Source organism: Hesperophylax consimilis, chromosome 16, assembly GCF_061612785.1.
Source record: "Hesperophylax consimilis isolate HC1 chromosome 16, BYU_Hcon_1.0, whole genome shotgun sequence".
NCBI classification, from domain to species: domain Eukaryota; kingdom Metazoa; phylum Arthropoda; class Insecta; order Trichoptera; family Limnephilidae; genus Hesperophylax; species Hesperophylax consimilis.
Genome location: NC_142851.1, coordinates 8,629,700 through 8,656,191, shown reverse-complemented (window position 1 = coordinate 8,656,191; position 26,492 = coordinate 8,629,700). Strand labels below are relative to the sequence as shown.

The window sequence follows — 26,492 nt, the reverse complement described above, 5'->3', positions numbered from 1 at the left end:
GCGGGCGTTAAATTATCAAAGACAAAAGAAAATGGCCACTAAACAACTTGAATCAAGATGGTGAATCTGAAAACAGGCGATTCTTTTATTCGTGACGATAAGCACATGTCCGATCAAGTAAAAATATACATCAAATGCACAAAGGAATAGCCGATTCTCCAATTCGAGGAATTGGAACACGCCGCACCGATCTATCAATGTATTCGATCTAAAGCTCGCTGCTGCTCCACCGAGATCTCGAATTTGTTAATCAATTCGTTGATTATTTAGACGCAGGATTGAATACATCTTGTACAATCATTTCTTAATTAAGTGTGAATGAAACGGTTAAATAGGGCGGCTATTGTAGTACGCAGTAATACTCGTTATTGATATCTTTCATACGAGTGAGAATCAAAGGAATACATTCAAAATATGCAAGCATTGATTGAAGTCTTTCGGCAACTTCTTATTGTTATTTTTTTTGATACTGCATAAGAATTCTTAAATCCCAGTGTCAGTGGAACCAAGGCACGGTCATTTGGTATTATTATGGTACTGAAGAAAGCGTTCAAGAGAAATATTGAAAAAATGCGTGGAAAATACCAGTATATTCAAATAATGTAACTAAACACTGGTCCAGATTTTTTTAAGCAAAGCTTATGTTTTGGGAGGTTGTCTCATATTAAAACTATACAGAGAGTATGTTCCACTGCGGAATGGGTAACAAATACACCACGTATAAAATAATATAGTATATACCTTTCTAATATCTTTTATTTTATTTTTACAAACTATTAATGCCTTTTAGACATTTTATAAGCACTTCATTCTTCCTTATACTACTTTATTGTATATTATTACATATAATTTCTTACTTTGACTTATTACTATACTACAGATTGCTACTTATATTATATTTATATCTCATTGTTTTTTCATACTTTTATCCTTACTTACTATTTACTGATTATACCTACCATTATACTTATATTGTTGCATTCCTTATGTTGCTGTACTATTCTCTGTAAATTAGTATGTGAATGGCACATGTTGTGCCGTATATGTGAAATAAATAAATATTAACTCTTTATGTTAAATAAACCATGGGTCTAGAAACATTTCAGTGAAGATAGTCCATGTACTTTTTACTGAAAATAAAACTGTTTCAAGGCGTATAACGAACAGAAGACTGTCTTTCCTCCGATCGTTGTGGCATCCCCAGAACTACAGCAGCGTGCTTGTCACCTTATTCACGTTTTCACTTGGTGATATTTTCGTTAACCCTCGCAGGTCGCGGTGAGCTTGGAGCGGGGAGGGGGGCACAGATTGTGAGTTGCGGCGCACCCTGATCCGGCGTTATTAAAGGAAGATTGCCACGACCAAATCAGGGAGGAAAAACCCGCCTATAATGACGTTTTCCCTCATTTTCTTTTATATTATATATGAGGTCGACATTTTTTCGGAAATAAAAAATAATTCACAGAAATTCTAATTAATAATAATATCTACTAGCAGTTAAGTTAGAAAAAACTTGGATGTTTTCCTTATAAAAGAATAAACATTTATTATTATAAGGAATATTATTCAAATTATTGATTATTTCGGTAAAAAAACGGGATTGCAGGCCTTAAGAGTGAATCAAAAGGACGTTGGGGAATAACAATAGTGTTAGAATGCGAAATATGAGAATTTCCTGACAAACTTTTAGTCAATTACCGATTATTATCATGATGTAGAAACACGTGTTTATGAAAATCTAAATATTAAAAATATATCTAAAAGTATTTTTATTTGTATCGTCATGATTCATCACCAGTTGATGTTTTCTTAATATGGACATGTTCATTTATCGTGAGGGCAATTATCGATTTCTCTCCGTGTAGAACAAAATCCACCATTTCATAGATATTTTAAGGCCGCATAGCTCAACATTCAAATGACGTGATCCGGTGAAAATAGTTGATCTTGAATTTCCAGAAAAGAAAAGCAGAGCAATTTTCATGTCGAGGTTTTAGTGTTTATTTTAGGTAATAATAAATAATGAAAACATGAGATGAGAGATTAAAATTTATTTTACAAGTTTACACGTGTAAATTGAGTTATATTACTTATGATTTCAAATGTTATATTATGCAATTATTGGTATTGTTATTACATTAATAATGAGCACACACTCCATAATTTCCTTCGTGTTTGACGGAAAACCATTGATTACTTTCTTTATATTTTCTAGTAGCATTTTCTAGTTCGTTCCGCGTAGTAAAATCGTCAAACCGCGCAGAACAGTAGAATCTCCTTTGAGAATCTCAGTGCGATAAGAAGCAATTATAGCACGTGACGTTACGGAACAAGGAACATCAATCCTCGGAAACAAAGGAATCCTCGAAATGGTAACGGAAATACTACAAAGCCGTACATCAATCGACGGTCTATAGCTTGTATAATAATGCGTAGGTACTGTCTGTTCTACCTTGTACCTTGTTCCTGGTCCCCTGCTTCCTAGGCCCCCTAAATCATTTAGGCCTGGGGCGCAACTGCAGATCCCAAGCATAGCCATCTAACATTGGCGGCCCCTCTGGGAGGAGGTAATCCTCAGTTAATAACAAGGAAAAGCCTACGGGATAAGGCGGCCCCAGCAAGGCTAGGGGATCCGAGGTGAGGACCTAAAGATGATACTTAAATATTGTCTACAGGGTAAAACGTGTCGAGAGAAAGTGTAAATAACATGAAATATTAGGGACACAGTTATTAGAACACTAAATTTAAAGAAAATATACCAATGATTGCGGAAATTCTGTTTTTTTTTTCTTTCACCCGTACATAAAAAAGCTTAAAATAGTAAAAATAAACACCAGTTCCTCGAACTCTGTGCAAGTTGCTGGTGACTGATTGAATGATCTTCAAACCGTAAACGATTAGACTGAAAAAAATATAGGAAGGATGCAAAAACATATTTTTCATCTGGTAGGTATTTCCAAGGAATGTGTTAAGAACATAACTTATCAGGGACACTGTTATGAAAGAAAATATAACAAATATTTGTGAAAAATCATATAACAAGTTCAGGTATAAACTAAAAATTTACCTTTTTGTCGGCTGTCATACTCTTAAATTAAATATACATTACTGAGAGAAAGTCCAATTTATATCCAATTTTCTAATTATGTCCTAAATCTTGTACCTAAATTTCGCTAATAAATAATTAGTTAATGTTAATTAAGAGTTAATTGTAACTGACCAGGTACTGTATATTATCTCCATATATAGTTAGTAATAACACAGATCATTGTAGAAATGTATTACGTACTACACAAATGATCCAAATATTATTATTGTCACTAAGAATTCCCCTAACATTTTGCGAATTGCTAGTTTGTGATTAAATGAGCAGAAGCCTTAAAAACCTTCAAAAAATGTAGGAATGGTTGCTATTTAAATCGCACTGTTGATCCATCATACGAGTAGCATGTTTATTAAATTAATTATTTCTCCTTTTAATGTCATGCCAGAACAAGTCGAACGATAACCATCGACCCGTAAAATAATACCTCCATTATCCGTGTTCGATTTTTTCGTCATTGAATTCACTATTTAAAGCTGCTAAAAAATAATACAAGTTCAATGATTGGAAGATAAATAAATCTAGGCGAGTACAGGTGAGAGAGGGCGGGCGATATTCTGTCAACGGTGGGAATTAATTACCCCTGATTTAATGAGTCCGAACTACTGCACGCTAAATAATTAAGACCTCAGTTTTCATTTAGCCATTTTATTATTTGTTCGATTGTAGATTGTGGACTGGGTTCTCATTGAAAATTCAAATTTTTAATCCATATTTTGTGACCTGTATTTTGCTTGATACCATAATTTTTCATTTAGAGTCTTGTAAAAATTCTCTAATACGCAGTTGCAGCCTATATATATTTCTCATAATAATACTCCTAACAGATTTTTTTTTAGATTGGCATCACTTTGTTCCAAATCTCAAAAATTACGGTCATTTTCGCATTTCACGTTTTTTTGCTGACTTCATGTTTCTTTGGATAACTTTTGAAATGTGATTGACCTCGTCTGTATTTCGATTTAAAACATCCCTCCAAGAGTGCTGCAAATGAGTAATACTACTTTTTTAACATTTTAATTACGTGACAAATCGATAATAGTCAACTTTCACCAAAGAACGTCTACAATTTCGTGCCTTCTTGATATTGCCGGCACTGTCCTGACGCCATGCTATGAGTAAAGTTTTTCACTACCCCAACCTTATACAACGACATAATATTTATACCGCGATTATAATTAATCATTATAAAGAGATCTAGTACATAAATTCTAAAGTAGAGAAAGTGATTTTTTCAAATAATAACCTGATGGCTTGGTCGACAATTATTTTAACGGGATATCTACGATGTTTGTTTGGGATGTTGTTTGTTCTTGTACAATAAAAAATCCGATACAAAGTATGATTTAAGAATAACTTGACTAGTGGTTATAATAGAATACATCTTTTACTGTTTTCACAAACTTTCAAGTTAATTCTATAGTCTTTTAGACTCTAGTAGCTTATTCTATAGTCTACAATTTTATAGTATCCATGAAATAATTCGAAGATTTTAATCTAATTTTGCTTACTTTTCTCTTATTGTAAGCAAATTGGAATTATTGATTATTAATTGATCTGAATTGAATTGCAAATTGATAACGTTACGCTAACAAGTAACTAAAGTTAAAAAATTAAAAATATCATAAACAATGATTCATTTTGTTATTGTTCAGCTTTTTGGTCTCCTCCGTTAGAATCAAAGCACTGTAGTGTACATTACATTAGTTTATTCGGTTTGGGACTGATTGTTTTTCTGATTTTATGAACATTCTTGGTTTTATAAAATGTGGTCTCGTCAGCTGACAAAGTATGTATTTTTTTAAGTGTATAAAATATTTATCTGGACATGTGATAAAATTGTAATGGTTTAAAATAACCAGTTTTCAATGCAGCATAGAGAGGAGTTGCTTGTTCTAAACCTCGATAAATCACAAGTGTCCGCCTACAACCTGCTGATACATCGCTGTGTTATTTTATTTATTTATTTAACTAGCCTAATATCATTTAAATGTATTTGTACAAACCTACCAATAGGAAATGTCACAAAAAATTAAAATCTTTTCTTTTTTTAAGTAATTTAGAATTACAGGTTTTGTTGATTCATTCTTACAGTTCGTGCGACTGTACCAATCTCAAGAGTAACACGAGCTTTGAGGATGGAAAGAAGTAAGAATTCATTAGACTGAATATACGTTAGGTTTATCGTGGGCAGAAGTAAGAATTGGAGTGAACAGTGAATGTTCCTGCTCGAAATTGACCATTCCATATTGCAGTGTTTGATGAACTTATCTTATCTTTCATACTTTTTCAACACTCTTTTACATTCCAAGCTTTGTTGATCTCCTAATTTGCTTAAAATATAATTGATTTTAAATATTCCAAAATTTGTTTCAAAATGTACGTTGTGTGTTTGCAAACTTGATCTGTTGGCTTCGATTAGAGCTATTGATATTAATCCATGGATGTGCCAATCTAGATTCATCTTAAACAGACGTGACTGCGTTTCTTTATAGTCTCTTTCAGAACTATTTGTGTAAATTCAAGAAAGAATAAATAATATATTCACTCTCATGGGTGGAAAATAATGGAGGCGCGAATTGCGTCATGATGGCGATCGGAGTTGCAACTATTAACCAATCGCAAGCCATTCTGTTCGGCACCAATAATAATTAGACGCCGGGCGATATGGCCGCGGATAAATTACAAACGGTGCATTAGTGAATTGACAACGAGCACAAATAGTGCAGCGATGCGAGTTGGAAATCCACTAGTTCATTATATCGATTTGGTAATGCATCCTATTTGTACTGCTGTCCATGCAAAATGAACTAAGATCCCCTATCGTAACTATTATTATCGACATCATTATTTGTTTTTTTTTTTAAGATTCACTACAATCATGAATGTAATACATGTTAAAATACTGTTATACAAAACATTATTAACTAACTCTCGCGCAGGAGAAAAGACGAAAGTACCAGCAGAAACAATGGGTCGCTATTACCCTGTCACACTCTCCTTGATTCATCCGTATTTGTAGATCGTTTCTTAAGTACTGTTCTTTTATGGCATTTCTTTACATGACTGCCTCAAATATTTGATTCAGTTTATCATATCTTCCTGGGATATTCCCGATTTCTTCTTCATGTCCACGTCACTTTGTTTGTCTATTCGCTCACCATGTCGAAACCATCAAACCGTCTCTTTTTCAATGATTTAGTTAGTGATGACTGCATTTGTTCAATTCACCTGCAGAATTAATTCGCAGTAAGCCGTTGTAAGATATCTTAATGCATCTGTTCCTAGATTAGCCAAGTGCCTTGCTGGGTTGTTGGGTTGTTGGGTGGGTCTCGAGTATCTCGGATTGCCAATTCACTCGCCTCAAGTTGCTTGTTAGGGTCTTCACTTTAGGAACCCACAGTGTTAATGTTGACTGGTACCACGAGGCCAGATCCTGCCCGGATAGTGTCAACGGGTTCATAATTCAGCGCGAACGTCGTGTTATAGACACACAGATTTGCGTTTATATGTCGTTAAAATAACCTGTTTTCTTTTGCCCCTCTCCATCTCAAATTTGCAGCGAGCTCATGCAGATTTTAGACGTTCAAAGATGTGAGATGTGACAGTGACAACTTGTATAAAAATTGATAAATTGGAAACTCTTTTTTAAAGAAAGTCCATGTCCACAATATCAGTTGGTCAAAGAAGATTAAATTCATATAGATCTTCTTACGAAACTTTCGTAAAACATTAATCTGCAAACGGAACTTGCACCATTGTTTGAAGTTAAATTGGCAACCGTTCTGAAAACAGGTGTGCATTTGAATGCAATACGAAGAGAAATGGTTGGTGGATACGGAATATCAAACCATCACCTGTCATTCAATTACTCGCAAATAGTGAGATAAAGGTTAAAATTAACACGTTTCGATAAATAAAGTGACTGGTAGGAATGCTTTAATTAAACGGTAAAAATATCACCTCGTACCTGCATGTATAGGTATATAAATGTATTGAAGGTTTAATAAATAATACATCGAATAAGGCTTGACTTTACCAGCTTCACCTTTTAAAAGTGCTGTTGCATTTAGAAGGTTAACCTTCCCCTTACCGAGCATAAATATACTTTCATGTCACCGTCATGTAACGCATCGTTACTTATCATATAGAAATATTGTTCTGAAGTAATTTAAATCTCGTTTAATTCTCAGAAAAGAATGCTTTCAGCGGGCTGATTGTGAAAATATTTAGTTAAAATTTAATAATAATGTTAATTTATTCACAAACCTCTGCCTATTATGCAGTTAGTCACTCGCGCCGCTAAAGACTTCATTAAAATGCAATAAATTGATTAGAGAAGGCGTGATCGTGGCTGGCTGATAAATATATGCATTTCAGATATTTAAATAGATTTGTCTGCTTGTGCATGTTACTTTTCAAGATTGCATTCTAGATTTATTTCGAATAACAGGTTACTTACAAGTACTGATTTCTAACGTGTTTTCTCAGAGTATCAACAGATGAAATTTATTCATTAATTTGTCCACAAAAACTCAACAAAAAACAACTTTTATTATGTCACATAACCTAATGTGAGTGTTAAAATTACTATTTTTCCGGTGAATTATCCCAACGGAGGTTGGCTATTTTCAGGGAACACTTCAGCCTGCAGCGTTCAGTCCGGAAGACCTCTTCGGAACTGCACTCGTTGCGCAGTAGTGTATTTTGAAGCGCGTCGTCTTCGTATGCCACGTTCTTTCATCAATCTTCTTCAGAATTTTCAATTTTAAATCTTAGATTTTTATTCCTCAAAACAAAACTAAGATTTTGGAATATTCTTCTTTTTAGAGCTAGTACAATTTTTGCTCATTCGGTAAAAAACTTTTAAATTGGTTAGATACCATATCTGTCCAGGGTGTTATGAGAGGTTCAATGAAAACACAGTGATAAATCAACACACAAAGTGACAACCTATATACCTAACCTTACGTAACCTACTTATCCAAGTTTTTTTTCATTACTCTTCGTATCTATCACTACCACTTTTCAAAAGTGTGTTGATTTGTCGTTGTCCTGAGTTGTTTGTATCCGTATCTAAGATCCACCTATTAATAAACCTTCAAAAGCTTCTGTCTTCTAAAACTAAAATAAATAAAACTAGTTTTTAAAGCTTTCTTGATACAAACACTATTTTGAAATTCTTAAAATTATTTATTTATTTACTAAAGGATCATGTCCAATTCAAAACACATTACGTATTACACGACGTTAATACAAGGATAAATTTTACAATACAGGATACTCAAAAAACTACTGCAATGCGAAAATAGGGCCTACAAACAATAAAGACAGGAACAAGATTCCACAATCATTAAGGTTTACACCAAAAAATTCAAAATGAATCAGAAAAATATATATTGACACTGATACCTGTTTTGAGAGTAGAGATAATCTCGCATTCATCAAACATTTTGATAATATGTATTTTTTTAAACCCTCATCTATCCATAAATTTAGTACGCACTAATGAATTCAAGTATTTTTCTTTAGAGTCTTTTAGCACGTAGGTATGTACGTTTTTCCCTGAGGCCGGGCCCCCGATATCAGGTGGCGGATAGCGGGATCCGCCGGCTATCCTGCACTTTCTTACTATCTGGAAGACACGCTAATGCACTTAGACGACTGCCGATGCTATCTGGGAACCGAACCCGTGGCGACAGTAATCAGGTGATCACTAATACGCAAGTCTCAAATGTCATATTTCCGTAATATCATTAGGCATTAATGCTCCTACTCGTTTTGGCTGTGGACTATTACAGAGACATGAATAATGAATGATATTGGTAATGTTGCTAATGGCTCCGAGGTTTTCTGCAAATGTATTTGCTAGAATATGAAATGTATTGCTGGTTATCTGGTGTGCTTCTGGGTGGTTTGTACAAAGTATTTGTGCGAACCGTAGGGTCTAACGTCATGGAATTTGCAGTCTCAAATTACTAGATCAACTCATTTGCAACCCGCAACGTCTTTGTTCATTTTATTAATGTGTTCAATCTTTTGATTCTTTCATCTAAAAAAAAATTGTGATTAAAAATATGGATGGTAAAAAATGATACAGCTTAATAACTTTCAGTTTTACAAACGTTTGCCGTATGAATATTGGTTTTAATATACATGCCTAGGTTTTGTATCCACAATATCGACAGTAGCAACGCCCCCAACCGCGTATATATCTAAGTTTAAAAATAATACTTATTCATCTTTCTAGTGGTAATTTTACACATGTTTTTATCTTCTAGCTTTTCACAAAAATTGCACTATGATTATACATTTTTTTCAAATTTTATTATGAATTTGTGAATGATATTTAGTTCGTTATGTTACTCGCTGTGGCGTTCTGCCCCTCTGTCCCCTGTCGGTTGGATCCCGTCTGTTTTTGTCCCGTCACAGTTGTAACGGTAAAAACTTGTCCATAGTCTTTTGTCTCGATTAAGTTATTGATTATTCTGACGGTTTTTACCCGACCGCCTCCGTCTACCCCGGTCTCCTCAACAACTCATAATACATACCTATATTACTTGTCTATGGTATGATGGTTTGTAGAGAACCCGCTCAGCGCGGGTAAACTGTGCACATGAGTTTGGATGTAAACACTGCAACATCACAAACTGCAGTAAAACCTTTCTAGTAGGTACCTACCTATTAAAAAGGCGGAGCAAAAAATTATATATTGTGTAATGTTTTAAATCCTAGTAATTATGTAGTTATTTGCATAATTACTATGTCAAGGCTGTAAAATGGTTCATATTTATGTTTTACTATCGCAGACTTGAGAAAATCGCGGAGGAGTTTTATCAAGTACATTCTAATAAAATGGTTGAAAATTTCAATGATAAAAATCGGATATGTTCATCCGAGACACTATTTGGGTTACGAACCAATTCTTTTAAAAAACTTTGTAATCATTCAAAAAGATAGCATTCCAAAAATATGGGAAAAATTAGTTGCAAGATAATATTGTTAGTTCTTAATTTAAAATATGATATGTACAAAAATTGCGCATAATAAATAGGTCCCCATGGTCGACTAGTTAAAGGCGTTGTTCCGGTAAGAGCGAGATATTGGGTTCGATTCATGTTAAGATTTATGTTCTTCTAAAACGAAACTAAAACAATTTATTTTGGACCAGTATTTTACCAACTTACATGTTTTTTTTCATGAAGTAGACAACTGTTATGCTGCAACACCTCATCTACGGCAATAACTCCTCTGGCTAGGTTTATTTTTAATTAATTAACTGGAAAGCAATTATTCCTTAGTTCTTTAATCATATAGTTGATATTGTCCGACCCGTTTGCAGGCAGCTACAAGGAAGCGGTTAACTTCTTCTTTCTTCTTCTACTTCTTATACCCTGACACTTCTAGCCGGGACAGCCGCATTACTGGGACACTTGAGATTCCTCCGCTTAACGGGAGAACAGGGTTTATCTATCAGGCAATTTATCAATTAAAGTTCCAAGCCACCGATGTATCTAATGCTAACTATATGAATATATATATATAGGTATTGATTGGCTCTTTTGGTATGCCTTGTACCTAACTATATGAATATATATAGGTATTGATTGGCTCGTTTGGTATGCCTGGTACCTGCTTTGACGATATTTGAATAGCGTTCGTTAAGGACCGGCTTGTGCCATTTGCAAATCGTGAATTGTATGTAAGTACGTTGATATTGTTACGAACAAGTATAAAATTTCTTTCCTTAGTGGAGTACCAAGTGCAATTGAATTTGAAAGGTTTATAACGGAAGATCACAGTATTGTGAGCAATTTTTGCATAGTAAAAAGTGGATATGTACCTATTAATTTACCTCCATTTATGATTTTTTTTAAAATTTTGTATTTTTAAAAAGCATTAACTAAAATTTGTTTTTACCACTTAATTTTACATAAAGTTAGTACACATATATTAATAATCTGATAATCATGAGGATTTTGCATACCTGCACGTATATTTGCTTTTTAAAAGAAGAAAGAAGCAAGTTTAGTTCCCCAAACGATGCAATTTCTTTAAACAAGAATTGTACATTAAATTACTGCGAGAAGCAACTACATGAAATTGACCATTAAAATAGTGATTATTTTATTGACACGAGTATTGGGTAGGTAGGTACTTTAATCAATTTATTGGAAACTAGCTTTTAATCGTAACTTGCTCCACTTGGTGTTAAAATTAACTGTGCAAAGAATATTCCCGATGTCCCAGTCCTCCAACTATTCCTATGTAAAAAATCATGTCGATCGGTCGCTCTGTTACGACATGAAATAAAGACTAACAAACAAACAAACACACTTTCACATTTATAAAATTAGTTAGGATAAATATGTCGACAATTCAAAATAGGTATGGCGTGTGACTAAAGCCATTTCAAACCTCCCAAAAAATTGTATCTATTACTTTGATAAAATTTCTAGACTAAGGTCGCGTTGTTTCGTGGCTCATCTAAATTTCAGACTCAAACATATTATCATAATTTAAATTTCCTTTTAAGTCTTTATATCTATTTAGTTTTCAGTTATAATAATTCAGGTAATCAATGATATAAGAGTAATATATTGTTAGAAAATATCTAACATATACATTTTCATGAATGGAAAAGCTCAGAAAGGGCTAGTATGGAATGAAGGCCAAATTAAATTGTAGTAATGAATCTCATTCAATTATTAATAAATTGTCATAATCTTTCGTAATACTTACCTATTTAAGTTTGTAATAATAGTAAATACAGCCGTCTCAGTATGTTCATTCGTTAACAGTTAAACTTTTTTAACATAGTGGTTGTTTTATTCAAACACAAGCGAAACTTACTCATTTTTCTGTTGTTAATACGCTGTAAAACGTGATGTGCTTTTTTAATCAATTTTGTTTTATCGGACTACCATTCGATTACAGTTTATAGGTAACATAATTCCCCACTGACACATCGTAGGTGTTCTCCAACACACTCGCACTAACGTGGACCCCTGCTGGACCAGTGTTGAGGGAAACCCAAAATTAATACCCACCAAAAGACCTTATTGGAAGGAGATTCTGGTCATTCAAAAACTTGGATTGTCATGAAAAATATTCGCATTATTGCATTAAATAATAATGGCCTCTTCTAGATATCTGCACATAAAGAAACAACACCAATTTGTGACAAGTTGAACGTATGCTTGCATTGATTTTACTAATTTCAGTGGACGCACAAAGATATGAATACCTATTAGGAGTGTAAAAAGTTGGAAAAATTGAATAACTGTCCGTACAGGGAAATAATGCTGGATTTAAAGCCGTTATGTAACGAAGAAGGATTCGAAACGTGACATTATCATATAATGTTAGCAATATCGTTGGAAGATATGGTCTATCATATTTAAATACTTATACCTTACCTTATCGACACCATAAATCGAAGGATGGTGTAATTTTGGACACTTTAAGAAACGAAAATAGATTCCCAACTTCCTCATTTGAGAGGTCCAATGTTTTGTGGACCAAAAATACAAAGGAATCGAAGGTAACTGGTATAAAAATACAAAGGAATCGAAGGTAACCGGTATAAAAACAATATTTGTCCCAACCATAAGAGGATGATGTATAAATATTAGGGTTTCATGATAACTCAACTCAGTGACAATTTAGTACACCTTTAAAAAGTGATATAAAGCATTTAAAAGTGATGAAAAAAACTAACCTAACCTAACCTAACACCTTCGTAACCTATTTAACCTATTTTCGGTTTCATCACTTTTCATGACATTATTTATACCACTTTTAAAGTTGTGTTGGATTTTCATTGTGTTGAGTTGACCGGTTACCATAATTTAGTATGGTGAACCAAGTGTCATTGACACCCTATTATAGTAAACTCACAAGATTGGTTCTTCCTGAACAAAAAATGAGCTTATTTTACAATCGAATGCTTATTAGGGGCACATCTAGTAGACTTTATGTCTATTATTACGATCAATGGCCACATATTATATTATGTTGTCGATTTTGTTATCGTCGTAAATAAATAAAGATCTAGGGATTAGTAGGTGCTTCGAACTCCGTAAAACACTTTATTTAATATCTACACGATTACATTAATATTTATCGTCAAGATTTACCTGAAGGAAATACTAAAAAGTTGATTTTAAAACTCTTAATTGGACATTCATTCATTTCACAGCACGTTCAAAATGCTTAATTCTTAAATTATGAATCCGCAAGATGTTGTGTACTTAAATATATTATACAGCTATATTATTATGTATATTTATTATTTTGATTATAAAAAATACTTGTTTTCGTTATTATGCGACTGCCATCAGGAAAACAATGTTTTATTAGGTATCATACTAAAAAATATCTTCTAAGCTATTGAGAAATCTTCTAGATATATCTATTCACGTTTTCGACGCGACTAAATAAATTAATCTGTATTGATCGAATTATATGAAGTTAAAACATACGGAAAATAATTTGGCTTCTTAATTTCCATAAAATAAGTAGACAGAATAAACTTTCTGCGAATAATTTTTAAAATTAATTTATACAAATATATATTATTATTTTAGAATCATTATTAGATCTGTCATAATATTATTAAATTAAGATATCTATATCATTTATTTATCGTAAATAGGCGTCTGTCAATAGAAGGTGTAGACTTTGAAGACTGTTGTGTCAAGTAATGCTCTAGGGTAGCGATGGGCATAATCAATATATGTATTCAATTCAAAATTATCGATTATTGAAATTGATAAGTAATCGAGATAATAATAATACTTGGATGACTTGTATAGCGCCGTTTTTGTGCAAAAACACCTCAAGGGCGCTGTACAAACTTATAATACATTTCTACAGTGATCTATGTTATTACTTAACTATTTATGGAGAAAATATACAGTACAATACTTACCTGGTAGGTCACTTGAGATTAAAACTTAATTAACATTATCTAATTGTTTATTGGCGAAATTTAGATACAGGATTTAGGACTTAATTGAAACAGTTGATTAGAAACAGTTTATAGTATTTAGGATGGGTTGTTTCGGAGAATTTGAACAATTCATCAAATTTCAACGTTCATTTTCGGGTTCTGTGAAAGTCCTATTCAAGTTCTGTTACTATATCATTATAGGCTAGTTGCTTGACAAAACTGAAATAATAACAGAACTTGAAAAAATCTTTCACAGAACTTGAAAATTAACTTGGAAATTTGAAGAATTGTTCAAATTCTCCGAAACAACTCGTACTTAATGTTCGAAAATTTGTCACATTTTATTAATCGAATTATGTTTCGCTCAAATAATTTCATAATTATGATTCAAGATGTCATTGTAATTAAAAAGTTATATATAATGAAAAATAAGCTCGAAAAGTACGCTGAATAAATAATTAATCAAATGTATTTATTTTGTTATTGGGGGTATAAAATCGTTGTTATCGTTCGTAACGTTTGATTATCGTTTGAAAACTGTGAAAAAATTGAAAATGTTTCGAAAAAAATATGTCGATTATTAGAATATTCATTGAATGCCCATCACTACTGTATGTTGAATAATAATAATATATTCAACTATCTAAAACTTTGATTGCGTTTTCATGCTAATCAAGACAGTATTATTTATTTTATTCCGCACCAACAAACCGATAGATTTCCGAATGCAAATCAAGATAGCCAAACGTAAAAGGCATGCCATACAAATACTCGAAACGTTTTTCAATTATACAGTTAATAAGAAATAAACAGTGTTGTTTGGTCAATAAACGGCTGTGCGAGTGGCTGGCTAGGAATGTAGCACTATCAACTATCAACGCGGTTCACTAATGAAACGTATCGATAAAAACCTTACAATCTTACGTGCATATCTACGAGTATTGCAGTTTGCAGCATCCAACTTCGCAAGTGGCTTAAACCTATTATACTGAGACGATGTTCAATCGAAAGGTTATTCAATGGTAATAATATTAAACTACACATTTATAGCACATTAGTGCTTATTACTTACTATCAGGGATAAATATATGATAGGCATAGCTCGATTAATTTATTGAGTAATTAATCGAGTAAATAAAATATCGAAATAATCGTCTTGTCATACATTTTTTCAACCAGAATGGTAGATTATTTCAGGATCGACCGCTAAAAACGATCAATTTGAAAAAAAAATTATTCATGTTTCTGTATTTTTATCCTTCCTTTTACTCCTTTCTTATGCACAAGTACCAGCTTAAATTAAAAAAATAATATAATAGTTAAGTTAAGTAATAACATAGATCACTGTAGAAATGTATTATAAGTTTGTACAGCGCCCTTGAGGTGTTTTTGCACAAAAACGGCGCTATAAAAGTCATCCAAGTATTATTATTAATATATTTCACAAAATCATTGCAAAAAACTGTTATAACTAAAAAAAATACTATCTAATACAGAAAGAAAAAAATCCACCATCAAAAATTGCTTGAAATGAATTTAGCCGTGTTTAGCGTTCAGATCTAAATAGCCGGGCACTTCTCAACATTCCTCTCTCTCATCTTCCTCCCTTCCTCACACTCGTCAGGCTCAAAACATACCCCTTTAATAGGGATGACAATTGCCATAGCTCCACTGACTCCAGAGAGTGGGGAATTGTTGTAACTCTTTTGCGGTACATACTCACTAATAAATAATATATTATTGTTTTGTGTTGTTTTTCCTTTTAATAAAAAAATTTGTGGTTATTTTCAATAACCCAGCTTAATATACTACATATTTTTACATTTAAATGGTAACCACATATCTCCAAAATCTTATAAAATAATATAAAATGGTTTGATAAAATGATTTTTAGTAACCTAGCCGTAAATTCGGTTGTTTAACCATGCCTACTGTATGAGTAAATTTATCAAAAAAGAGCACGCACCTTCAAAGATTCGCCAAATAAAATAAAAATAAAAATACTACTATTTATAGGTTATATTTAAACTTAAGAACGTCACAGAATTCGAATTTTTAATTTAAAATCAGTTATACCTACAGAGGTTCCTCCGCCTGTCTCCCAGTCCTGTAACTCGGAGTAATATCCTGAGATGAATATGGCCACCGCCGGAGTGTTTCCCCGAGTGGGAATCTGGGGGAAGTCAGGTTAGTTCCAGGCTCCGGGTCCAGGGCTTGTTGTGATCATCAAGTCTCTCAGCGGGTGGTTATGCAACTAATTATTTACGTGGCTCCGCGGCCCGTGGCTCGAATCCCGCCCACGCCACGGGCGGGGTACTGTAAAAATGAAGTTTATACCGCATTTAACGACTAACTTATATACGGCGCAGTAGGGTTTAATACACCGTGTAAAACATACCTCCTTTAATAACTTATTGTAAAATATGAGCTTATCGTAAGAAGTTTTTTTATTCGATTCGTCTTATTTTTCCACCGAACTTTATGATGATATTTTAGAATGCGCCTGAAAATCTGAAGAAGCTGTTTTGTACCTTGTCAAATTCGTTTTACGACCACCTTTGGGATTTTCTCGCTGCTAAACATAACTAATTTAGTTTCATGTTTCCAGTTCATTCTTTCTAGAATTATGTGCATGGATGAATTTCGATCCCTACGGCGTCTGTATTGTGATATTGTGACCACAATTCATCTCATTAACGCTGTAAACTTAATAAACAAGATTTTGAAGGGATTCTTAGATAGTTCACGAACGCATATCAGACGTCGGTGAAGAATAGGTGAAATGGGACAGGGTAGAATGTTGGTAAGGTTAGGTTTGGTTGCTATGTGCATGCAAAGCCTACTAAGAATGATATAAAAAATCACATAGCCATCGTAGCTACATAAAATATAGGTAGATAACATTATAAATCCAATCTCCACGTAACGAGGATGCCCTTGACGTTGGAATAGGAAGGCGACCCGCTGGGGCCCGGTTAATGATGTTTGTTGATCCGCCGATGTTCCGATGTTTCGATATTATTTATATCGCCACGGAGATAAATATCATTTATTCACGGGCGGAGGTCAGGCGCGGCTGTGAGAAAGGACCGAGTGCCGGGGCGTCAGAGGGCGCGAAGAGGTCGCCGGTGATTTATTAACCAGCTTCGTACGGAGACATCGAGACGATATGATTGATGCACAATCGGCCAACTTTCCGCGACCGCCTGCACTCGGCCGGCCCGATACAAATAAACCCAATTAACCACTATCGCGTTCTGCGCTCCCATCACATTTAAGGTATTTCTTAACCTGAAACATCACATAAAGGTAAGAAAAAGTTTTATTCAACTCTGACAACACAAAGATCGACATACTTAACTTGGAAGTCTCAACGTGTGTAGTATCTAAATATCGTAAATGATATGAACGTGAAGCATATTGAGGAAAACTGTTCACCAAGCCATCGGAATATCTTGATAATGTCAGGTAAACAGTTAGCGACTATTTCATTACCTTATTCGTGGACAAGGAAATACAGGTACCTGCTCTAGCGAGACTCTGCGCAAACGTAATGTGGCAGATTTATCATAATATGCAAAACTATTTTATTCTATGGAGGCATTTCAAAACGAAGGCATTTGAGACGTGTAAATAAAATGAGCGCTCTGGGTTACCCGCATAAACAGAAACATGGGTAATATTATTATGTATCTGTGTATTTGAGCTATGGAAAATGGCTTCTCGCATAACGTAAGAGATTGCCGTTAGGTACCTTCCTACACACTTTAATGCTCAACAACTTATAAAGATAAAATCACAACGTGAAACGTTTCGTAGATTAAAAAAAAATCTGCATTTATACAGGTTACTTGTAATGTGGTGGAAAAAGTAACACGCGTTTAAAGACGCCAATTACAACTCTTTTAAAAATACTGTTTTATCAGTTGTTGGTATGCTAAAAAAGTTCGTCGACCTCTCACGATGCCGGTGAACAGATTCCGTAGCCTTTATCAGGTACACGAATGCAAGCTGGAGGATTAATATAAAAGTTAAGGCATTCTTGATTCGAGACTTCATCCACCGGTGGGACAAGTTGGGCTCGACGCGTAGGCAGGTACAGTGCCATATCTCCGATAATACGTACACGGACAACAATCATACCTACGCTCTGCGGCTCAGGCGGATATTATTTTCTCGGTGTATGTGTGTTTGAGGCCGCGACAACACCAGGACATAATGAGGCGAGAGTGCATAAATGTGTTACAGATTAATATCGGCAGATAGCGAGGGACGAATACCTCCTCGCCACTCCTACTCTCCGAGCGATTGGCGTCTGCTACAGGTCAAACGAGAAGACTGTTTTGACGTTTTATTTGAAAATTAAATAATTACGTGTATTAGTTATGCATTTAATGCAAAGCCTATTGAATCGTATGGCTTTAATATCTAATGTTGATAATCGTGATATTTTTAGTACGCACTGAAAAAGCAATTGAAAGTGAATATTTTATTAGATTTATAAAAGGGCTATCCACAAATAATTAAAGTGCTACTATCTACTCACGCGTATAATTGAGATAAGGCTGAGAGGCAGTCATCGGTTTATCCGATGCAGCTTAAGGCCGCTGAATTCGTATCTGTGGTAAGGCCATAAAGTACCAAAAGTGTACTCAAATGCGCTTTGACGGTCGCAAAAGATTTTAAAGGCTTGTTTTGGGTTTACGGTCTGACCGTTTTATGATTTTATCTGGCGTAAACGTCATCGTTAATGTTGAATGTTCCGTATAAATATATCACGCGCTTAATCCTCGTGGTAAGGCGGCCGCAGATTGATTGCAACCCACGAGATATTACGAGTATACTATGTTTTTCTGTCACTAAAATATAAACGCTAGCTTTCAAAACGAACAACCTTCTAAAGCGAAAATAAACTCATTTTCAATGCTTAATTTAGCCTCAAATTTTAATCACTTAATTGAGATTTTCTCATTAGCGTGCCAAATTACCAATCGGAGGCCTAAATGTGCCGTGAAATATTAATTTAAAAATCAAATAGATTATGGGATTGTTACGGGTAAGCTGGACCTGCGTGTCAAATGTATCAGGGCGCAAAGAATGAAAAGGGATCGTAAATTTCATTAGTGAATTAGAGTGAGAGAGGCCGTTAAAGCTAAAAAACAGACAGGTACACGTGTTGCGGTCCGCTATTAGGATGGAATTTTTTAATTATAACATGGAAGCATTTAGGGAGTCCCCGACGCATAATGACTTATCATAAAGGCATAGTTTACATGCGTGACCACAGCGATAATACTGGATTAGGCCTGTCCATATTCTGCCAACAAACTACTCTCCTACGCTTTCTGGGACCCGGGTAGTATTCGTCAACATTACTTCATTCTGAATTAAATGGAAAGGTCACAAATTAGACGCGAGCTTACGTCATCTGTTATATTTTATGATCTAGTGATGTAGCTGTCATTTATTTATTCAAAACAATACATAAAACAATCATTAGGTGGAAGTCCATGAATATTTTAATCCATGATCGAGAAAGTAATTTGTAAGTAATTGTAATAAAAAAGCAAAAGTTTCTGGTCACTTTCCAGTTAGACTGAATTAAAACCATCCCTTTTCCAATGGCCATGTTAGATTCCCACTGAAGATTGGGGTGTAGGGAGGGGCTGATATTGAAATGTCAAGCTGACAAAATACTTTGACAATTTTAATGCTCAAAATCACGCGAAACTACATACAAATGGTACAAAATGTAAGCAGCAATGGATGTTCATTATACAATGTTTTACTTAGCCAAGTATTAGGAGTACATGACGTAGCCAGGGTGGGTCACGATAATTTGCACTAACTTGAATGAAATGTCCGATTTCCACTAAATAAGGTTATAAATCGTCTTTTGTCTATGTATCATCTTTTATCTATGATTTTTGTAAACAAAATAATGTATTGCAGCGCACTTGAGGTGATTTTTCACAAAAACGGCGCTAAACAAATCATCCAAATATTATTATTATTGATTTGATTTCATTCGACTAATAACTTTTTTGTTTGTTTCAGATGCCATGGGTAAGTTTCTACCAAAATCAAACAAGAAGAATTTTCACAAGTTATACACGAACGAGTAAACGTGAGTCTAAATTATTTTGTATGTAAAATGAAGTAGAAGTTGTGTGGGTAAAGTGATGTTACGTTCTTCGATAGCTCAGTGGGATAGACACTCGGTTATCATTCTGATGAGGTGAGTTCTGAGCGTGTACTGACTGACTCACACAATATAGAGAACAAGAAGCGCCTTGAGAATCTACAAGATCCTTGAGAGTCCTAAATGCTCCTAACTGAGCCAGTGAGACTATTGCATCATCCCCAATAGTTGCGGTATGTTGTCAGATTGAAGGAAGTGGGGGAGCTAGGAAATTATCTAGCTCTTCAAATCTATTGACTAAATATAGCTAAAGTCATTTCAGGCAACGTTTCGATTCTGAATCGTGGTCATCCATCAGTATGTTATTGGCAGTATTTCTATCATAATTGCTAATTTACTAAGAATCTCTTCATATTATTGACAATCAGGTTAAAAACGGGATTGCAAGGTGTTTCCTGATAAACTTTTAGTAAATTCGTAATAATATCGAAAAACGTGTTCATGCACCTTGATAACATATAATGACGAAATGCAAAAATTTAGGATTTTTAAGAACACATTGGTATTTTAGTTAGTTTATCAGGAAACCCATAAATTCATTCGTTAAAGGGCCTGCAATCCCGTTTTTAACCAGATTATGACTATTTTGAAAAGATTCTTAATAAATTAGCAACACTCATTTTTCTACGCAAATAAATACTATTAGTCAGATAGTAACATAATATTTTCGATAAAATTATTATCAAAATGAGGATAATATTTCTGCCCCGCCCGCCATTTTCCAGTATAAAACGCAATGAAGATTAGTCGTGTTCAAATATTTAATCTTCGGTTTAGTCTGCATACTGCAGTGCACGGCAATAATCGCAATCACCCGGTATTAGCTTAATCCCGATCCCCGTTTTCTGGTAATCCCTGGATTAAACATCACGCTGATGTCTCGGTGACTGTTAGTAGGAAGTATCTTCGAACATTAAAATTATTTGAATGTTTATCTTTTGAAACACACTCTCTTTGGATTGACCTCGAATGAAAGTTTGCTATTATTTTTTATACAGAAGCTTTACTTATAATACGAGCGCAAACTTTATTTATAAATTAACGGAATCGCATTACGGAGAACATTTGAAGCCCTTGTTCGCAATATCCTGGAATATAGCTCCATCATTTGGGCCCCTTATAAACAAAACCATATCCTAGAAATAGAAAAAGGGCAAAACAGTTTTATGCGTTATCTATATATGAGAGAATATATTATGGACTATCCATTTTTCTATCCTTGCTTGTTCTTAATAGGAATGCACGAATTGAAAACATTTTTTAAAAATTCACTTCTGTAATGATACTTAATGCACTTATATTGAAAGAGGTTAAATTATATGTGCTTAGCAAGTATACTCGTAGGAGATCCAACCAACTTTTTATACTCCGAAAGTGAGGACTTCTGATCAGAACAGACACTTTAGCACTATATTTTGATGCATGTCACAAAATAATTAAACTGCCCCCACGACTTTTTATACTTAGATTTACCTCAAATTTGTAATCTTCCTCGTAATATATTGTTGCATAACCGTTTTATGAAGAAAATCAATAAATAAATTAAAATTAAATGCAAATATGTAATTTATTTTAAATTTACACAACAACAAAAATCGAATACGGACCATTACACTACCAACTATTGAAAGAACTACGGCATATTTAATCGATTATTATATATGTACAGAGAATATAGTAATTATATATTTTACGTCACAACCGAAATTATGTTGATTGATTATAGGTGGCGCAATTAGACTTAATATTATCAATATTATACGCTTTCGATAGCAATATCCCTACAAATCGTTACTGAGAAACAACATTACATCTTGCTTTAAGCCTACGTACCTAAATAAAATTGAAAAAGGGATTGTCTTCACAGAAGGCTATGAGGTGGTCATTCTGCTGGAATGTAAGCCCAGAAGTAGCGCAGGAGTCCCTAAATTAGTTTCGCATCATAAAAATGATATTGCCTTAGTGAAAAACATCAGTTTATTTTATTTTGGTTGGAGCATTTAAATGCAAATGTCAGTCCAATTTTTGAGTCAAGTTCTAAATGCTCTTGAAACTTTTTTTCGTAATGAAGTATGGATAAAGGTTTGCGGATTCTATTTTTTATTTTTTATGAGTTACAACTGCTTACAAACGTCTGGAGCCAGTGAGACTATGGTGACAATTGGGATATGTTGTGAGGCTGAAGGTAGCGGGAGGATGTGATTGAGAAGAAGGCTGGAAAGTTTCTGGTTATTCAGATCTGGAAACCAAACACGGCTAAAGCTATTTCAAACATCGTTTTGATTGTGAATGCAGTATTTCACCAGGGTGCTACTGAAAGTATCTGCCACCTACCTAATTTACTTTCCGTCTCCCAATTCCTTCATTTATCAAAAAAAATATTGATTATTTCAAAGCATCTAAAATATTTCTAAGCCACCAAATTATATAAAAAATACATAATTTTGCATCACTTCGTAGTGCCTTTGAAAAAGGTTGTGAAAAAAATACATTTATTTATAATTCGGTTGTTCATATTTCAGAAGGATTCCACTTGTCTTATTAGGATTTGATATCATTAAGGCCAATTCACATACAAGTCTCGCTACGTTTTTTTTACTATGCGCGCCGAGTTACGATTTTTATTATTTATGCAAATGGTCATCATCAAACACGGCACCTTTTAATCCTGCGTCTTTTGTTACCCTAATGCCCATGAGAAAACTATTTCTTATTGGCAAAAGAGCATCAATATAACGTCATAATAGACTAGTCGCTGAGACGTACAGACTTACGAATTATTATTCTGATCATACAACGCTTTGATGGTCAGTTCATTGGGAGACGATATTTTATATAACTACGGAGGGGCACATTTTACTTATTGAAACAGTATTTTGTAAGGGATTCGATTCCATCAATAATGCAGACCTGAATTTTTACTCCGCCGTGTTGTATTTGTGATGTTTAATTCATGTTTTCTAAAATTAGATTCGAAAATCTTCGCTGTTTGGAGATTGAATGGATCTGTTGGTTTTTTTTCTTTAATTTATTCCGACATTTAATAACTAAATAAAGTAAATTCTCTGAAAGCCTCATTTCGACTTGATTCAGATAAATAATTATTGGATTATTTCTAAAACTGTATTGGGTATTGGGCATGTGACGTTATTTCACGGTATGACAAATGGAGACTGAAATAATTAAAATTAATTGATTGTATACCAGGACTAGTCAGGTGATGTCTTATCAGTAAATTCTTTTAGAGATATTGTCAAAAATAAGAGATCTATTATTTTCCAATATCAATGTATTGGTTTTCGCATGATGCCTATTTGAGATGATTTTTAATAACACCTTAGTTTACAGCGACATTGCACCATTTAGCTATTGTCCTTTCTGGACCACTTTGATTCAGATATATCTCCCAACATTCAATATTTTCCAAAATACTGTGCAGAAAAGAACTGACGACGTCATTAATAGTAAAATAATCTATTATTATGTACCAACTCTTCGACCCCCATTACGTGTGCCTTGTAAAAAATACGAGTACCTATGTACATCAGTACACAATTGTATTACACTGTATATCACTAGATACACGATTGTATTGTATTTTACATCAGTAGTTACGTAACTAGCACGCAGTTTCTCTGCAGCGATCTGCAGAGATTACTGACCGCCAATCAACTCGGTCTTGGCATACACAGACTGTTTACATGATACGACTCAAGTATTTGGTTCATTTGACTGTGCCATACGTTCTTCGGACGTCCCCGGCTTTTTCTACCATTCACATTTGCGTCATACATTCTTCTAACACTCATTTCTTCGTTCATTTGCTCTGCATACCCAAACCATATAAGCTACCTTCAGGGATTTCATTGTTACAGCATTCAGTCTACTTTAAACCTTCCTTTGAAAGTTCTTCGCTTCACTGCAGTACATCAGGGTAGATACCGGCATTTTACTCAGTGGAAAGATGATTGTATTATATTGAACATCAGTAGGTAAATGATTGTATTATATTGTACATCACTTCGGTCCGAGGAGGAAGAAACAGAGTAGATAAAGACGCCCGCGCCCTCCGAGTTCATCCGAAATGCAGCGGTCATCGCAATTCGCATTACACGGGGCGGTCCAGCGCGGAATCTTAAGCAGGCGGCATCCTCGGACTATTCCTCTCGTCTCTACTCCCGTGGTATCTTCCGGGGAAATAGGGGTGCAGTAATATGTTTCAAAGCGGAGTGCTCGCTTTTTATTTGTGATAAATGATGCGAATATGAATGATGGCGGGGGGAGGGGGCGAGTTTATTTTTAACGATTACCCCGGGATAATGGCCCCCGATCGCTTATGCTAAAGGCAAGGGTAGCGAATTTTACGTCGCGATTATTTGTGAACCGTAAATTTGAAATGTTCTGGATTGATCTTTCTTGATTCGTTAAAAAAATGCAAAAACAACAACATGCTTTGAAGTCCGCACTGCCCCTTTGTCCACTCCCTGATAATAACAGTTTTATGCAAGAGAAAACTGAATTTACAGATTTTGAGTGTAGTAATGGGTAATGGCTAGCCTGAACCAATCAATGGAGGCATTTTAAAATTATTAGATAATGTTCAAATAAAAAAATTAAATTATTAAAAAAAAATAAAACACCTCAACTTAGGTAAAGCTTGAGATAGGTGTGTGTACGAAGCAATAAAAACTTTGCGCATTGAGTTCTAGCGTTAAGTAAATTGTGCATCATTTAAAAAAAAAAAAAATGAGTATGGCTGATTTATTGAAATCATGTTAAAAACGTGATGGCAATCCATTTCTTGATAAAATATGAGTCCATTCATAATATATCTGAGCACTTGTTCATGCATGCTTGATAAATATTATGAAGAAATGCGACTAGTATAATTATGATCGTTTTCCACCGTCCTCATAACACATTCGCGTTTTGCTGATAATTTGTTAGGAAATCTGTCAATTAATTCATAATAGGCCTGCAGTTACGTTTTTAACAGGAATACAAATAATTTGACCAGATTTTTAATAAATTAGCAATATTTTATATCAGTCATTTTTCTACGTGTGTAAATAAATAAATAAAATATTTTCACGAGAATTTCGATTTATCTCGGTAATGTGAAGAGGATAATTAACCCGTGGATTGTCTGATAGAATCGTTAAAAGTCTAGTTAAAAATTTAATATTCTGTTTAGCATAAATCTTTAGACCGCAAGTACGTGCAATAGCAATCATTCAATAACAATCTTATAAAACAAAAATTATTATGTTTCATTACCGATGTGAACCAGTTCTTAATTGTGGCCAAGAATGGGCGGTTAATCATTTTATGACTCACTTTATGCAGCCGTTTGAGATTGCTGAAGATTTATGGTAAAACAAGAAGCATTTATCATTCTGGAGTCATAATTCAAGACTAAAGAACACAATTAAATATTCAGCATTTAATTAAATCACCAGTATATTGACCGTTATAATATTAGCAGTATTAAGAAGAACTGTGCATGCGAATTAATAACTAATATCTGTTCTGAAACTTGATGATTGATTTGTCTGTGGCTTGCTTCTCAAGACTCATGTCGAATTTTCGAAATATATTTTTTCGATTTCGCCTCGAAATCGGGACATCTTACGAATTCTAAAGGAACCTTTCGATTTTGAGAAAGGATTTTTTTGATTTTCCGGAACAAATGCTACACTACAAAATCCCTTTCTTCAAATTAAAACTTGCAAAAAATTCTACATAATTAGAAATTAGAAAAAAAATAAATTGATCCTTTTAGAAGCAAGACAAAGATAATTATATTATTAAATTAAATAAAACTGGGCTAAAATAAGACTGTGGTAAAAACTAAACGGGTTGTTTGACGTCAGTATTCAAGGTCTATGAAAGTCCTATTTAAGTTCTGTTATCATAAAAATACTGTGAAACTACGAGCCTATGATTATATAATAACAGATTTTGATCAGAACTTTCACAAAATTTGATTTGCTATTTGAATTTGATGAATTGTTCAAATTCTGTGAGTGTTTTATAAATATTGCTTGTAATGATTTGTTATCCTTTGTGCTATGCATATATCCTTCAATATGATTTAGGAATTTAAAACCTTTTTGAGTACAAATAATATATAGGTATGTTCAGGAAGTCAATCAAAATAACTAAGCTTCTCGGGTCAATGATCTGTTTCTCATATTGCAGTTTTGGGAGTCAAAAATGTGTATGTTTTCGTG

General features: G+C 34.0%; 1 protein-coding gene across 2 annotated transcripts in view; it reads left to right on the top strand.

The window, feature by feature from the left end:
* hth (Meis homeobox homothorax) overlaps positions 1–26,492 on the top strand; it is a 516,737-nt gene that overhangs the window by 216,325 nt on the left and 273,920 nt on the right. Inside the window, exon 8 of one of the 2 annotated variants that reach the window (XM_089640856.1) lies at positions 20,115–20,123. The exons of the other annotated variant lie outside the window; for it this stretch is intronic. Within the exon in view, the coding sequence (XP_089496982.1) occupies positions 20,115–20,123 (9 nt within the window). The remainder of the gene's footprint in view (positions 1–20,114; positions 20,124–26,492) is intronic. 2 annotated transcript variants of the gene reach the window in all.